The sequence below is a fragment of the Mesocricetus auratus genome, unplaced genomic scaffold, assembly GCF_017639785.1.
Source record: "Mesocricetus auratus isolate SY011 unplaced genomic scaffold, BCM_Maur_2.0 Super-Scaffold_100007, whole genome shotgun sequence".
NCBI classification, from domain to species: domain Eukaryota; kingdom Metazoa; phylum Chordata; class Mammalia; order Rodentia; family Cricetidae; genus Mesocricetus; species Mesocricetus auratus.
This window is the reverse complement of record NW_024429191.1, coordinates 77,778,633-77,794,043: the sequence shown is the minus strand read 5'-3', so window position 1 is coordinate 77,794,043 and position 15,411 is coordinate 77,778,633. Positions and strand designations below refer to the sequence as shown.

Below are 15,411 nucleotides of genomic sequence, written 5' to 3'. Positions count from 1 at the left end.
TCAGATGTTTCCAATCCCCTCTTGACTTTATCTGGACTTTATCTTCCCTGTAAAACCAGCTCCAAAGACCCAGCACTGGCCAGGGGATCTCTCCTTCCCATGCCTGTTCCTCTTTCTAGAATACCCTGCTTCCTTACTAGATCAAGACTTATGTGATGCAGGGGTGCATTTGGTGAGGGAACAGGGTGATACTGTATTGAATGTAGCAGTTCTAGTGTTTCTTTGTGTGTGTGCATGTGTGTGTATGTGCACATATGCGCATAGGCACAGAAGCCAGAGCCAACTGTGGTATCATTCATTCTTCAGTTCTCCAGGAGCCATTCATATGTTTGCATGCATGCATGTATGTATGTATGTATGTATCCTCTATGTATTTATGAGACAAGGTCTTTCATTGGTATGGAGTAGACTAGATTGGTTGGCCAGCAAACCCCAGGGACCCACCTGTCTCTGCCTTCTAGCATGGATATTACAAGTTTGCACTACCATGCCTGGCTTTATTTTCCTATTAATGGGACTTATTTGGATCTGTTACTTACTTTTCTATTGCTGTGATGTAACGCCACAAGGAAACCTATAGAAGGGAGGATTTATTTGACTTATGGTTCCAGAGGGGTAAGTGTCACTCATGGTGGATAAACAGGGCAGAAAGCTGCAGACCTGACATCTGGAGCAGAAGCCGAGGGCTCACATGTTGAACTGCAAGCATGAAGCAGAGAGAGCAAACTGGGAATAGTACAAGGCTTTGAAACCTCTGCCAGTGACATAGTTCCTCCAATAAAGCCATACTTTCTAAGCTCCCTCCCAAACAGTACCAGCACCTGGGCACTGAAAATTAACATGCCCAAGACTTACAAGACACCCCATTCCAACCACCACAGGCTCTAACCCAGGATTTCATGCTTGTATAGTAAGCATGCTCTTTACCAACAGAGCCATCCTCAGCCCTGAATATAGCCAGATCTACAAGTCAACTATACAGTGTTTCTTAGACAGTATTTAAATAAGCAAACAACACGCAAACACATTCTTGCAAAGATGAAAACCACATAGACCGATTTCAGCTTCTGCCCTCCGATCAGCATCTCCCCAGAGAAATCTCTCCAACCAGTCTGTCCTTTTCTTATCGACGTGCTTACATCTGTATTCATACGGACCTGCAGAAAAAAAGCCATCTTTCAACCATATGCCAAGGGACATTTGTCATAGTGTGTGTCATGGCCTCCCTCTGCTTTTATTATACCCAGCAACTCGTTCTTAGGCTTTTCCAAGTCGCTGTATGTTGACATTACTCATTCTATTTGATTTCCGCCCCTGTCCCTCCCTAGATGTTATGTACTTAGCTGTCTGCTCACTTGCAATTGTTTCTGTCTTTTATTGCAACCAGGCTTCAAAGACCCTTCCTTTTGTGTGTTTTCCTGAATACATTGCAAGGCATTCTCTGGGAGCAAATAAGAAGAGTCAACCAGGTGGCTTGTGGGAGTTTTTAAAAATAGAAGACCCCGAGAAGTTACCTGTCAAAGGATTGTCAGTTCATCTCCCTGCAGCTTTCCCAACACTTGATGAGATGAAATTCTGTAATTTTTGACTGGGGGATGTGACTCAGTCCCTAGAACGATTGCTTAAGGTGTACCAGGCCCTGCATTAGGTTTCCAGCACTGCATAAACCAAGTATATTGGGGTATGCCTGAAATCTCTTATACGTTTGGTTGTGAGCCTAGCCTTGAATGGCTGAACTATCTCTTCAGCCCACCTGACATCTCAGTACCTGGAAAATAGAAGCAACAGGATCAGAAGTTCAAGATCATCTGTGACTACACAATGAGGTAGAGACAAGCCTGGGCTACATGAGATCCTGTCTTCAAAACAGAAAACCAACCAACCAACCAACCAACCAACCAACCAACCAACCAACCAACCAACCAACCCAGCCAGCCAACCAACCAAACCAACCACCCCTTTGCATTCATCACTGACTTGGGAAAAGTGAACCTTGCACATATTCCTGGACTGGAGAGAGGTGGTCACTTGGCTTCTTTCATTGGGGATGGGGTTTAAGTGGGGGGCCCGGTGCTGCTTATAGAAACTTCCAGAGATTTGGTGTTCTGGATTCCCCACCTCCTCTGGGTTTGCTGCTCTTTTCTCTTCCTACACCTTAGGTCTTGGAGTCTCTCCTACTACACCTCCCGTTTTCGAAAAGATTTCTCATCTTCTGCAGCCCCTTACTCTCTTTAGGCCATCTCTCTTGTCTCTCCATGGCTTTAGAAAGAGGCTAACGCTAGACATGCATATCCAATCTACTCTCTGTCTTTTTCTTTTTTTCTTGCCCCTCCTTGTTTGAGAGACAGATCTTAGATTATAGCCAGGTTGACTTCAGACACAGCAATTATCCTGCCTCAGTCTCCCAAGTGCTAGTATCACAGGTGTGGGCCACCATTTCATCAAAGCAGGCTCTTAGTGACAGGAAAAGCTTGTGTTCACACCTATCTCAGAACCTAGCAACATGCCTGGTATGGATGAAGGGGTTTGGTGGATGTCCAGTGAATGGCAGGGTGAGAGGAACCCTGAGTGCTCGGTGTTGATGGTCCCTGGGGAAGAGGATGGTCCCTTAGGTAACAGGCTAACTTAGTCTACGGCTGAGTTTGTGAATTTTCCTCATGTCTACCTTTTTTCTCTATAGCACAACTCTATCTCCTCTGCTGGGTAAACTTGGAGGAACTGTGCTCCAATGGTCCAGTGACTTACCAAATGACTGTACATAAGTAGAAAGGACTAATAAGGACCTCCATGGGTGACACCATGACCTCCTCAACTGGACAAGGCTTTCTCCAGGCCAGTGGAGGAAAGCACCTTGGCCTCTGTCCAGTGAAATCAGAAAAGCCATAATGGCTGGGACTGTGGCTCCAGGGGGCTAAAGATCTGTGCTTGAAGCCTAGGTTCACATCTTATCCATGGGACTTTGGTTCAGTTGCTAGCCTTTTGAGCCCAAATTTTCTTGACTATAAAATAGGGACAAGAATACAAAATTTACCAGATTACTTGAGGAAATCTATGCAATTTTTTTGCACAATGGCCCTGGACAGTAGAGGTTGGCAATGCTCATGTTCTGTCACCTTACCACCTTCATTATTGTTTTGTCACCATGCTGTCACTGTCATCATCACACACTTCCATTCTACTTGGGTGCTCTCACTCCCAGCAACCCCCAAACCTTTCTCTGTCTTCTCAGTGATTAGGAAAGTTTCTTACCCTTAGCAGTTCTCCTGGGAGACACAGAAGTCTTTGCTAAGTGGAAGAAACTTCTAGAATATGTCTTGATGGAGATGTAGGGTCTCTACCCGACAGCCAGAACTTAGGAGGTGATTTCAGTGCTCTTCAGTATGCTCGTGACCTAAGACACCTTACCTTCTCTGGACACTCTTGGATTGGATCAGCCTTTCATGTCACTTGGGGGCTATTGCTAAGAGTCACTAGGCAAAAGAGCCAATGGTCCATTAAACACAGTTAGACAATAAGACTAGTAATTATAATTATGACAACTATATACTATTTAATACTAATAACATATGATAAAATAATAACAATGAAGCTATTGGAGTGCTGTTTGCCAGGCACCCTGATTAAGGCCTTCACAAGCTGCTTAGCTCTGGGTTGGACACCGTTGAGACCAGAGAGAGGGGGCAGGGTTTTCTCTCTGGCTGGGCCCTCAGTGACAGGACCCCAGGCCAGTCTGGGGCTGATTGTTGATACCATAAAGAGTTATTTGTGGGCTGCGCATTCTTAGAAGGGTGCACAGAGCCTTTCACACTCAGAATCCCAGGCTGTGTGGGGCTGGGGTCAAGAGGTTGGAATCTGGACATCTTGGCTGTGCATCTCTGGCAAAGCTACTGCCTCTAGTGGAGTGATTTCCTTATCTTCAAATGGGCAGAGATTCTTGTTTTCTTTGGGCTGTTGTAGTCTCCAAAGAGGTATGAAAAGGCTTTGTAAGATTGTGTTCAGGGTAGTGTCACCCTGGCAGGAGTTGATAGAAACCTCCTTTGAATCCGAGGGAGTTGAGAACACAGTGATCTTCCTGGCACTGTTGTCCCTCCTAGTCTTTGTTTCTGGATACAAAGTCCCTTCCTGAGACCCCTTAGTCAGGCTGGAATATCAGAGGTGCTGCTGGGGCTTAGAAGTTAGTAACAATCTGGTCAATCTCTTCTTCCACCTCCCCCAGGGAGCCGGCCTCCTCCTCAGGGCCAGATAAGGAATGACTCACAGTGGCTCGATAACCCTAGCCACTAAAACCTTTATGAAGATTCAACCACACCCTTTTCCTGACTGGTCTGGGGCTCCTTAGAGTCCTTCTACAACCGATTCCTTAATTTACAGTCACTCACGGTTATGGTAGGGTGGTGTGTGTGTGTGTGTGTGTGTGTGTGTGTGTGTGTGTGTGTGTGTGTGTAAGTACTGTTGCTGCCTTCTTCCTGGAGAAGATGGTGGCTAGAAGACAGTGTGCTGGGTTTTAGAGGAACAATTCTTCATTTAGTCACAGAAGACCAGCTGATACAACGAAGAAAAGAGCCGACTTTGAATACTCTTCATTCATCTTCATTCATTTCACAGGGGGAAACTGAGGCTTGGAGATAGGGAGTAGCTGGCCCTTCTCCCTGCCCTAGTTCCCCCTTCAGGAGGCACGTGATCTCTGTCCTGAGACAGAGACAGCTTTGACAAAACTAGACAGTACCACTACTAAGGACTAGTGAGATGGGGTGGGCAGGAACTTGGGGGGTGAAGCTGTTCAAGTGTCTCCACAGTGCGTATCAGGGAGCCTGGCCCAAGGAAGAGATCCAGAGAGATCTGGAATTGTCACACTGCGGACTGGGTGTGCAGAAGGGCTCCTTCCATTCTAGAATGGTCCTCTTTGTGTTGCTGATTTTAGTCACTCTCTCCTTCACCTCTGTTCTAGGAGTGTCCGAGGGCCACTGGATTCAGGCTGCACCATCGCAACACACTCTGACCCTCTTCAGGACTGCTCAAGGGGCTCCATTCTATTTATCTCTCTGGGTGGCAGGTGCCAAATGCCTTATGGGCAAGTGATCGGCCTCTGCCAGATTCAGAGTGCTCATCATGGGACTATTGAAGAAACTCAATAGAGGTCTTGTTAAGTGCATCTTGACCCTGGGGTAGGGAGGGTGGAGATGTCCCGGTGGGGGTGGGGATGAGTTTCTGAGCTGGATAAAACCATGTTGGCGGTTAGGATTAAGCACCTACAGTACTGTGAAGAAGCACTTTGGTGGCCCAGAGTTTCCTGCAGCTGTATCTATTGTCATCTAGGGCCTTGCATGGCTACAGCAGGGTGGGGCAACTTTGTCTCAGACAGTCAAGGAACAGGAATCTGTCGTCATCAAGAAGGAACTAATGGGGAGTTAGGGTGGTGGTCTCTGCCACCAGGGGATTCTGAGAGGCTGTTATTTCTAGCGGTGTGTAGAAATCTGGTGTGCGTGTGTGTGTATGATCACAGGATGAAGGGATTTATTAACATAATTCCAAAGGGGGCACTCTCAGAGTGGTCACTGAGTGGGAGCTCAAAGGGGTGCGATTCTGAGGGTGTCAAATTCTCGGAGGTTTTAAAGGGCCAGGGTGATACTGTCATTCCGGAAGTCAGTGTTGTTTAAGCCTGTGTAGTGGGGGGGGGCTAAAGAGCCAGAATAGGGACGTGCTGTCTTGGCAGTAGCTTTGGAGTGGCCTGGGGTGGGGCAGCTCTGGGGAGGACTGGGGCCTCTGGCTCCTGGGAGGGGAGAGGCAGGGTCAGAGTCGCCAGGAACTGACCAATGGGGAGATCGCCCATATTTGTACTCAGGAGCTTGGAAATTCCCGCCCCTGCAATCTCTCCATCCCCCTCCCGCCTGGGGCATAAAAAACCCCAGGTGAGGGCCTTGCCACTCCTCCTGCGGTCAGTTGCTCTCAGGTCTGTGTCCCCTGTCGCTTCACTGCAGTCTTCCTCCTCACTATGACTTCCTATAGTTATCGCCAGTCCTCAGCCGTCTCTTCCTTCGGGGGTTTCGGCGGAGGCTCGGTGCGCTTTGGCTCAGGGGGTGTTTTCCGTGCACCCAGCATCCACGGGGGTTCGGGCGGCCGCGGTGTGTCCGTATCCTCCACCCGCATCGTGTCCTCGTCCTCTGGAAGCTATGGCGGAGGCTACGGAGGAAGTTTTGGTGGGAACCTGGCTGTGTCCGATGGGCTGCTGGCTGGCAACGAGAAGCTCACCATGCAGAACCTCAACGATCGCCTCGCCTCCTACTTGGACAAGGTGCGCGCCCTGGAGCAGGCTAATGGCGAGCTGGAGGTGAAGATTCGCGACTGGTACCAGAAGCAGGGGCCCGGACCCTCTCGTGATTACAGCCACTACTACAAGACTATCGAGGATTTGCGCGACAAGGTGGGCAGCGGCGGGGCCCTGGGAGGTGCACTTGCTGGGGTTGGGCGGCAGGGCGGGGAGGTGGTGGAAACCCAGCCCGCGGGCGGGCAAATCCGTTACAACTTCGTGGGAGAACCCGCAGGGTGGGGCAGAAAGTCTGGGCTGGACCCTGGAACTCGAGTGGAGGCAGGGTGGAAGAAAACAAGACGGACAGGTAAGTGGGTGGGGCCTTCAGAGCCGGTGGGGACGCCCTTGGAGAGAGAGGGTCCAGAATATCCAAAGAGAGAGCAACACGACACAGCTGTAGGCTGCCTAGAGATGGGGACGCGGAGCCGTAGCCTCAGCTGGGTGCTGCAGGATATTAGTGTGTGGGACTCTTGGTTCACCTGAGCCAGCCGCCCTCTTCCGGGAGCTTTCAGAGTTCTTTTCTCGGGCAGTGCTTGTCTGGTTTTCTTCACATCGGCGCTCCTCCCACTCCTCTCCAGCCCAGGCGACCACCCAGGCTTGCAAGGAGCTATGCGAAGAATGTGAGAGCTGGGGGCTGCATAGCAAAACCCCCATCTCAAAAAAAAATTCTAGTCAGGCATGGTAGCTCAGGCCTGTAATCCCAGCACCCGGGAAGTAGAGGCTATTAGCAGTGGCTCTCAGCCTTCCTAAAGTTGCAACCCTTTATTTAATACAGTTCCTCACGTTGTGGTGACCCCCAACCGTAAAATTATTTTCGTTGCTACTTCGTAACTGTAATTTGTTGTAAATATCTGTGTTTTCTGATGGCCTTAGGCAACTCTTGTAAAAGAGTTCGCTGACCCCAAAGGGGTTGCAACCCACAGATTGAGAACCACTGAGCTAAAGGTTGAATTCCTGGCCATGCTTGTTTAACCTGAGGCTAGTCAGGGCTACCTACACGAGTCCCCCCCCCCAAAAGCCCCAAACAAAAAACCCTAACATAAAAAAAAACAAGAGGAAAGAATAATTAAAAAATATTTTAGCAAATGAGAAGAAGAGATGATGGCCCCTACTTATGTGGACCTCTCTCCTGGAGTACCAGGTACGGAGAAGGCAACCCTGAGGTCTGTGTGAGCCGCAGGCCTGTCTTCCCTTCCAGGGAAGAGCTGTGTCCTGAAGAAACATACCAGAGACCAGGGAGGCATTTAACAACTCCCTCCCCACCAGTTCTCCCAACATGCAGCTCTCCAGAGCATTTCCCAGTGCTGTGTGAACCCAGCATGGTGTTGGGCACAGACGTTTCAGATGCCAATCAAACAGCGAGTGGAGTGCTTTTTTATTTTGAGTTTTTAAAACTTTCCTTTTTAATTTATTCTTTGTGAGAATAGTGCTTTTTAACTCGGCTGAAGTCCTAGGCAGCACCCTCTTCCTTCTGGCCTGTCCCGTTTGCCCTCCCTCATATCCACAGCAGACGTACCTAGAAGCATTTCTTGCTCTGTTGTGAATGGTCTCCTCTGAAATTTATATTCTGCGCTGTTTTCTGCAATACCCGGCCCCTCCCCAGTGCCAGTGTAGCTGCCTGTGGTGGCTTATACCTATAATCCCAGCATTAGGAAACTGAGGCAGGAGGACGATGAGGATAATGACAGCTGAGCTACACTGAGAAAGCACAAACCAGAGGAAACTAAGTCAAACCAAGTGAAGCAAAAACATAAAACAGCAACAAAATCACGCAAATGGCGATCTGGTGACTCGATGAGCGGTCACGACCTAATCTTTGAAAACACAGAGCCCTGGTTTTTAAATCAGTGGACGATTTGAACAAATCCCTCAGATCAGGGAGTCTCCAGATTGGGGAAACTCAGGATATCCAGTTCTGTACTGGGTGGTACCAACGCACGAGTGAGTCTAAGTGACTGTGAAGGGTAGGTATCCAAGGTTCCTGGCACACTTTGACGATCAATGAAAGGTGCCCCACCCCACCCCACCCCACCCCTTAGAAGGCAGAATGTGCTTTGAGTGTGGGGTATAGACTGGGATAGGTGATTTTTCTTCTTCTTCTATTTTTTTTTTCAAGACGGGGTTTCTCTGTGTAGCCCTGGCCTTCCTAGAACTCACTTTGTAGACCAGGCTGGCCAAGAGCTCAGAAATATACACCTGCCTCTGCCTCCCAAATGCTGGGATTAAAGTCATGCACCACCACACCCCAGTGGGATAAGTGATTCTTAATGCCTCTTGTCTCAGGTTTATAGACCTTTCAGACCTGCACAGGGCTTAGACATATCCTTCTGAACTTGCCTCTTTGCCTGACTCCCTTCATCCAGCCTCTTGTACAGTGTGTCCCTCTGGGGCTGTAGACCCATGCCAAAGCCTCCCAGAACAGGCTGGTGGGTAGTATCGAGGGAGTGGGACTGTTCATTCATATCTGTCTCCTTCTCTGGGAAGAAAGTGGATAGGTAATACTGGTTTGTCAAACTGGTGCCCACTGCCGGCCTCCTTCCTCCCTTCCAGATTCTTGGCGCCACCATTGAAAACTCCAAGATTGTCCTGCAGATTGACAATGCCCGCCTGGCTGCAGATGACTTCCGAACCAAGTAAGTAGCCCTGCTTTGGGGACTTCAGAAGCCAGGGCAATGGGTTGGGAGCAATCCCAGGCATTTGTCAATGCAGTGGAGGGCTAGACTCTGCCCTTCCCCACTCCAGCTGGATTGAAGCAAACTCCCCCCCTCCTAAATTCTGGGGAAGTTGGCAGACGCAGAGCCAGCACTAGCCTGACTGCCGCTATTTCCTTGGAAAGGTTTGAGACAGAGCAGGCCTTGCGTCTGAGCGTGGAGGCCGACATCAATGGCCTGCGCCGGGTGCTGGATGAGCTGACCCTGGCCAGGACTGACCTGGAGATGCAGATCGAGAGCCTGAAGGAGGAGCTGGCCTACCTGAAGAAGAACCACGAGGAGGTGAGTCAAGTGGGCCTTCTGCCCACAGTGTCCCAGAACTGAGGGACATTATTATCTTGGACTCACTGACCATGACCTTATTTCTTACATTATCAGTACGGCCCCGGCTTGTGATCAAAGTCTCATAGTCTCAGCAGGGCATGATGACCGTCACATCTACTCTACATTGCTGGCTCCTAGACCTGCACCTCCAAATAAGCCCTCTTTGGCTCAGGGCCTGGGGGAGTGGCCTGGTCCAGATCCAGCATGTTTAGGTCTTGACATGCCCACTTCTGTGGTGTCTCTGCAGGAAATTAGTGCCCTGAGGAGCCAGGTGGGTGGCCAGGTCAGCGTGGAGGTGGATTCAGCTCCAGGCATTGACCTAGCCAAGATCCTGAGTGACATGAGAAGTCAGTATGAGGTCATGGCGGAGAAGAACCGGAAGGATGCTGAAACCTTGTTCATCACTCGGGTATGCAGAGGATGTTGGTACCCTGTGGAGGTGGTGAGGAGAGAGACCCTGAACTCGCCCACACAAAGATAAGCCCTGTTGCTTATTTCCTCCTTGAATTATTTTGGTATAGACCGAGGAGCTGAACAGGGAGGTTGCCAGCCACACGGAGCAGCTGCAGATGAGCAAGTCGGAAGTCACCGACCTCCGACGTACCCTCCAGAGCCTTGAGATTGAGCTACAGTCCCAGCTCAGCATGGTGTGTGTCTCCACCCTATGCGCTGCACACGTGCGCCCTTCCAACCTCAGGTAGCTCGGCTGGTGTTCGCGCCTGCCTTCAGGAACCTGCCTCTGCTGAGTCATGTCCCCTTTCCCTCCCCTCAGAAAGCCGCCCTGGAAGGCACGCTGGCAGAGACAGAGGCCCGCTACTCAGCCCAGCTGTCACAGATCCAGGCTGTGATCAGCAGCATCGAAGCCCAGCTGAGCAGTGTGCGCGCTGACACTGAGCGCCAGAATCAGGAGTATCAGCAGCTCATGGACATCAAGTCGAGGCTGGAGCAGGAGATTGCCACTTACCGTAGCCTGCTTGAGGGCCAGGAAGCCCACTACAACAACCTGCCCACCCCCAAGGCCATCTGAGCTTTTCCTGGGCTCCGGCCCTGTTGCCAGTGAGACTCCCCTGGGGAGGGGCCTGACTGGGGTGACACGTTTACTCCAGCTCTTTCCTTGATTTGCCAATAAAACTATCCTCCATGGGAAGAATGACGCTTTGCTTATTTCAGCCCATGGAGTGATGGGTCATGCCTTAGTCCCTTGTTTTATTTGAACCAAGTCCATCCTGTGCCAGGATAGGGAGTGGGAACAAGAACACACTGCTATGGTGATGGTGATTCCCATTGGTACATGTCACTTATCTAGCCTGCTCTTTGCAGCGATCTTGTCTCCATTTAAGAGAGCTAAAGTGGGGCTTAGCGAGGTCCAGTGGTTGGTTGCATGTGTAACTGCTATAATACGCGGCAAAAGTGAGGTGTGTGTGTGTGTGTGTGTGTGTGTGCAGAGGTCAACATTAGATGTCTTCTGTAATCACCGTCTCGTGTTGAGAATGCAGATGTGTATTGCTACACCTGGTTTGTTCTTTTTACATTTACTTATGTAGAATGTGTAGGTGTGTACGAACAAGCGTGCTGCTGTGTGGATGCGAAGGTTAGACACCTCTTAGGAGTCACTTCTCTCCTTCTACTCACATGTGTCCTCGGGACCTAACGCAGGTTGTCAGGCTCGGTGGCCCTTGCCTTTACCCGCAAAATCATCTTGTGGACCCACACCAGTTTTTCCCGTGGGTGCTGGTATTTGAACTCAGGTCCTTATGCTTGTGCAGTAAGAAACTCTGTTGCTGGAGCTTCATTCCACCCTCAGAAGTGGGCTTTGAAACAGGCCCAGACTTAGTTTTCTTTGCACTCTACTCCCTCGGGTTGGGGTGTGTGTATGAAATGAATGCAGTTTGAGCATCTACTATGTGCCACTAATAGAAACAACCCCAGAGATAGGATGAGCTGCATTTTATACAGCAGGGAATGAGTTCAGAGACATTAAACCTCTGGTGGAGGCCACACGCCGCTATACAACGCAATCAGGGCCAGCATCAAAGACGTCCTGTTCTCAGCCTCTGTGACCCAGGTGGTCTCTTAGAGTTGACATCATTTCTCATAGTCTTGTTCCATATGACATCTCAGGATAGGGATCTCCCGAGGCATTTTGTCCTGACACGTTATTTAACCCACACTGGGACTTTGGGGCTTGAACATTCTGTTTAAAGCAAGCCTGGAGATGGTGTCCTTGTCGGCCTATGCCAGTGTGCAGGTACCAACACATTCGTTACACAGGAACCCTGTATAAGCCCCTTAACACCCACCAGCTCCTACCTGGGCCCAGAGCCTGGAATGGGTCTGGGCTGTGACCTAGACCTCCCACCTGGGTCCCCAACCTGACTTGTCTGGAGCCTGCTCTGAGCTCACAAAGGAACAAAACTGCAGCTTCCTGGTTCAGCTCTGCCCCTGGGTGGGTATGGTGACCCTGCGGTTTACAGTTCAGCTGCCAAGAGCTGAGGCCAGTTCAAGGTAAACAAGGGACCCATAAAACAAGGCCTTGGCTGCTTGGTGCTGGCTCTCAGGACAGCTGGCAGGGGCCTGTGGGGGAGGGGACAAGTGAAGGACCCTTATGTCATTCAGTGCCCCATCCGAGGCCTATTAGGGAAGCACACTGAGTGCTGGTTGCCCTGTACCACGGTTCCTGCTAAGCCTAAAGAAGGCACTATTTCCTTCTTTCCCTCGTGGGTCTCTGTACCTTAGCTTGCTCCAAATCATAAGGCTGATTGTAAAAGTGCCGTCTTGGAGCCCCGCTCTCCTCTTTTCTACCCACCCCTGTGGCCTCCTCATCTGCCTTACAACAACCTCCATCTCCTCCAGTCACTTAAATCCCCCGGAGGATTTGGAGCTGGTGGCAGAGGCCAGGCCGCACCCCAGCCTCAGATTGCTCAGAGATCCTTGTCCCTGTCTATGAAAGGCTCCCTTGTCACAGCAGCAACCCTCTCTCTGACCCAGGGCCCCCTGGAATGTGACTGTGGGGCGGGGTGTGGGCCCACACAGGTGTGGCAGGTGACTGGGTCACCAACACAGGAGGATGCAGGTTGGGGTGTGGGACGAAGCCCTTCTTTGTGTGTTCAGGGTGGAAGGGCTTTGCTGTTTCAGGCTCAGAGCTGTTTGTGGGGGAGATCTGAGTCTTCCCATCAGCTGCCTCGCTCCACCTATGCATCAGTTATGCCTGTGCATGGAGCTGCTTTATTTTCCTGGCGTAGATGGAGGCTCCGAAAGAGGTCAAATCATTGCGTGGAGCCCTATACCTGGTAATAAACGGAATGGCGGGACTCTAAGGTCAGAGATTGTGCACTCGCCCTGGAACTGATCTAGGGGGCAGGGAGGGTGTGAATGGGAGCCAATGTTTAGGTGGCTTCCTTCCTCATATGCCATCTCAAGGATGAAGGGTCTGTCCAGAGGTACCTGCTTGGCTGCTGTGGACAAAGGTCAGAAACAGGCAATTCTCTAACCAGCCTGCTAATGAAGATGGTCCAAACCTCACCCCCTCACCCAGATAGGTGCTCACCATAGCAGTTTAGACTGAGACCAGGGCCTGCCTTCCTTCCTTGCCTCCTTCCTTCCTTCCTTCTTTCCTTCCTTCTCTCCTTCCTTCCTCTCTTCCTCCCTCCCTCCCTCCCTTCTTCCTTCCTCCCTCCTTCTTCCTTTCATGTGTGCAACATGTGAAGGCCAGTGTTCTTCTCCAATCTCTTTCCATCTTGGTTTTTGAGACAGGGTCATTCTCTGAGACAGGAGCTCACTGATTGGGCTAGACTGGCTGGCCAGTGAGCCCCAGGGATCTTCTCCTTCCCCAGCTCCCACCCCCTGCTGGGGCTATAAGCCTCTGTCACTGTGCCTGGCTTTTATGTGGTACTGGGGATCTGGACTTGGGTCCCCATGCTTGTGCGGGAAATACTCTATTGACTGAACCCCAGCCCCGAGATTAGAGACTTTCTTTTGAATCAGGACAGAGAAGAAGGCAGGTGTCACTTCCAGCCTGGATCAGAGAGTGGAAGGAAAGTCTCCCCAAGAGCTGCTAGTGGGGAGTTAGGGTGTAGAAAGGAGCTGGCTGGAATCCGGTTCTCCCTCACCCTGGGGTGATGGAGGATTAATTGTTCTCTGTGTTAATTGCTGGGGCCGCCATGTCTGCAGAGGTTTTAATGAGCTCTGACTGATCTGGGTTTGATTATTTTTCTTTGGAAGGAAAAGACAATACCCTCCCACCCATAAGACAATACTATACTGTCTGGAGCCAGCACCAGAATGCCTGGCCCGCTGCGAAGTTGGTGAGGCGGCCTCTCCCTGAGGCCTGTAGTTCTCTTTTAACCCAGTTCAGGTAACAGGAAAGTTGTCTGTATCTTGCTTGGGTGGGTGGTGGGGGCATCAAAGGACTGACACAGCCTTGGTAATTCCCGTTCCAGGTGGGCCGTCCTGCGTTCATGGCGTCACCCTTTGAGTCTTCATTCTGAAACTTGGGCCCCAGTTGTGCTCTGTGCCTGGGGTTAGAGAGGATTGTGGATTCAGAAGTACTTTCTCAGTCATGAACACATGGGGCAGAAGCAGAGGACTATCCTGTTACAGCAAAAAGAAGGGTCATCCGACGGCTCGCTGGCACCGACGAGCCTGAGAATGTTCCCAAGTCCGAGGGCAGGAGGGGTCTCAGGAAGCGCAGGTGCCAGGTCTGCAGCTATCACTCCCCTCAGATGGATGATGGGGAGTCAGGGGGCGTCAGGATGGGCAACTTGAGTCTCAGCGTGACCCATAAAGCTAGTGTCCTATACCACAAAGAGGCTGAGCCTTAAAAAGCGATGTGTGCAGACTTTCACAGGAATCACTGATAGGAATTGTTTTTTAAACCCAGGTCCAAGGCCTGCAGGAGCCCTATTCACTTTCCTGTATTGTAGCTCTCCATTAGGAGCCCTGCTGTGGGCTCCCTCCAGTCTGGGTGGCACTGCTCACAGAGCCATTGTTTTAGAGAAATAGGGCTATGTGAGCTGGTGGCAGAGGACCCTCCTGAACGTGTGCCTGTCCTCCTTGGCCTCAGTATTGCAGTGACTGATTCCTTGGCCTCTGAGCTCTGATGCATTCCACCTGCTTACCAGCCCCCCCATTCCTGCCTCCGCCCTCCTCCCAGTGCTTAGGCACGTAGAGCAGAGCCTCTAGCTCAGCTCCTCCCCAGCTGGCAGCAGTTGACAAGGCAAATGGGGGTTAATCTGGCCCACTAAGCAGGGACTTGTCTCTTGCTGAAGAAGGCGGGGGACTTTCTGGAACTTACCCCGGTCTTATCTGCAGGGGTTTGCCCCAACGCGTCTTGGGAGCAAGCAGAGGTTCAGTGGCATGTGCAGTTGGCAGGTGACAGGACCATCAATCAGACTCCTGTCACCCTGAGCCTTCTGGGCTTTTGTGAACTAGCCAGGACCCTGGGCTGGGGGGAACTGAAGAGGTAGACTGAAGAGGTAGGAGGGACTTCTGGAATTGGGGTGGTGGGAAGGATGGTGAGAGGAGAGAGCATGCCCAGGTATCAGGGATGGGAAAGAGGGACAGGTATTGGTTTTCTGGTCAACTCGTTTGGAACTTGACTTGAGACCCTATCCTTAGCTTGCACTGTAGTCACCTGTGTTCTCATTCCTAGGGACTTCATGGCCCGAAGGCTCATGCATAGGGCGTTTGATTAGTGAGTACAGAACAGTGATGGGAGAAACTGAGAGCAGGGAGCTATCTACCTGGGGCACCTGGGGTGAGGCTGGCATGCTAGCAGCGGGCTGGGGTGGGGGCAGAGCTGGCCTGGCTGCTCTAACGGGATGGGACATGAGGGAACTTGGGAGCTGTGCTATGCTGAGGGTTTGCTCTTGTGGCTCTCTTCTTCCTGGAGTGAGAAAAGAACCTGTAATCCAAGTGTTAAAACTATGGCCTAGAGCAAAACCCCATTAATTCTGAATCATCTCTCTTGTTGCATTAAGAAAAAAAAAAAAGAAAAGAAAAACTCCCCACAAGTGAGCCCTGTGGAGGTGTGCAGGCAGCTGTGTTTGTCTGGAAGGCAGAGGAGTTGGC

At 50.8% G+C, this 15,411-nt stretch overlaps 1 protein-coding gene across 1 annotated transcript; it reads left to right on the top strand.

The window, feature by feature from the left end:
- The first annotated feature begins 5,902 nt into the window (after nt 1-5,902).
- LOC101826766 (keratin, type I cytoskeletal 19) lies at nt 5,903-10,538 on the top strand. Its single transcript, XM_005087368.4, has 6 exons — nt 5,903-6,421; nt 8,858-8,940; nt 9,144-9,300; nt 9,590-9,751; nt 9,864-9,989; nt 10,115-10,538. The coding sequence occupies exons 1-6, from the start codon at nt 5,993-5,995 to the stop codon at nt 10,367-10,369; spliced, it is 1,212 nt and encodes a 403-aa protein (XP_005087425.1). The 5' UTR covers nt 5,903-5,992; the 3' UTR covers nt 10,370-10,538.
- Nucleotides 10,539-15,411: the final 4,873 nt, after the last annotated feature.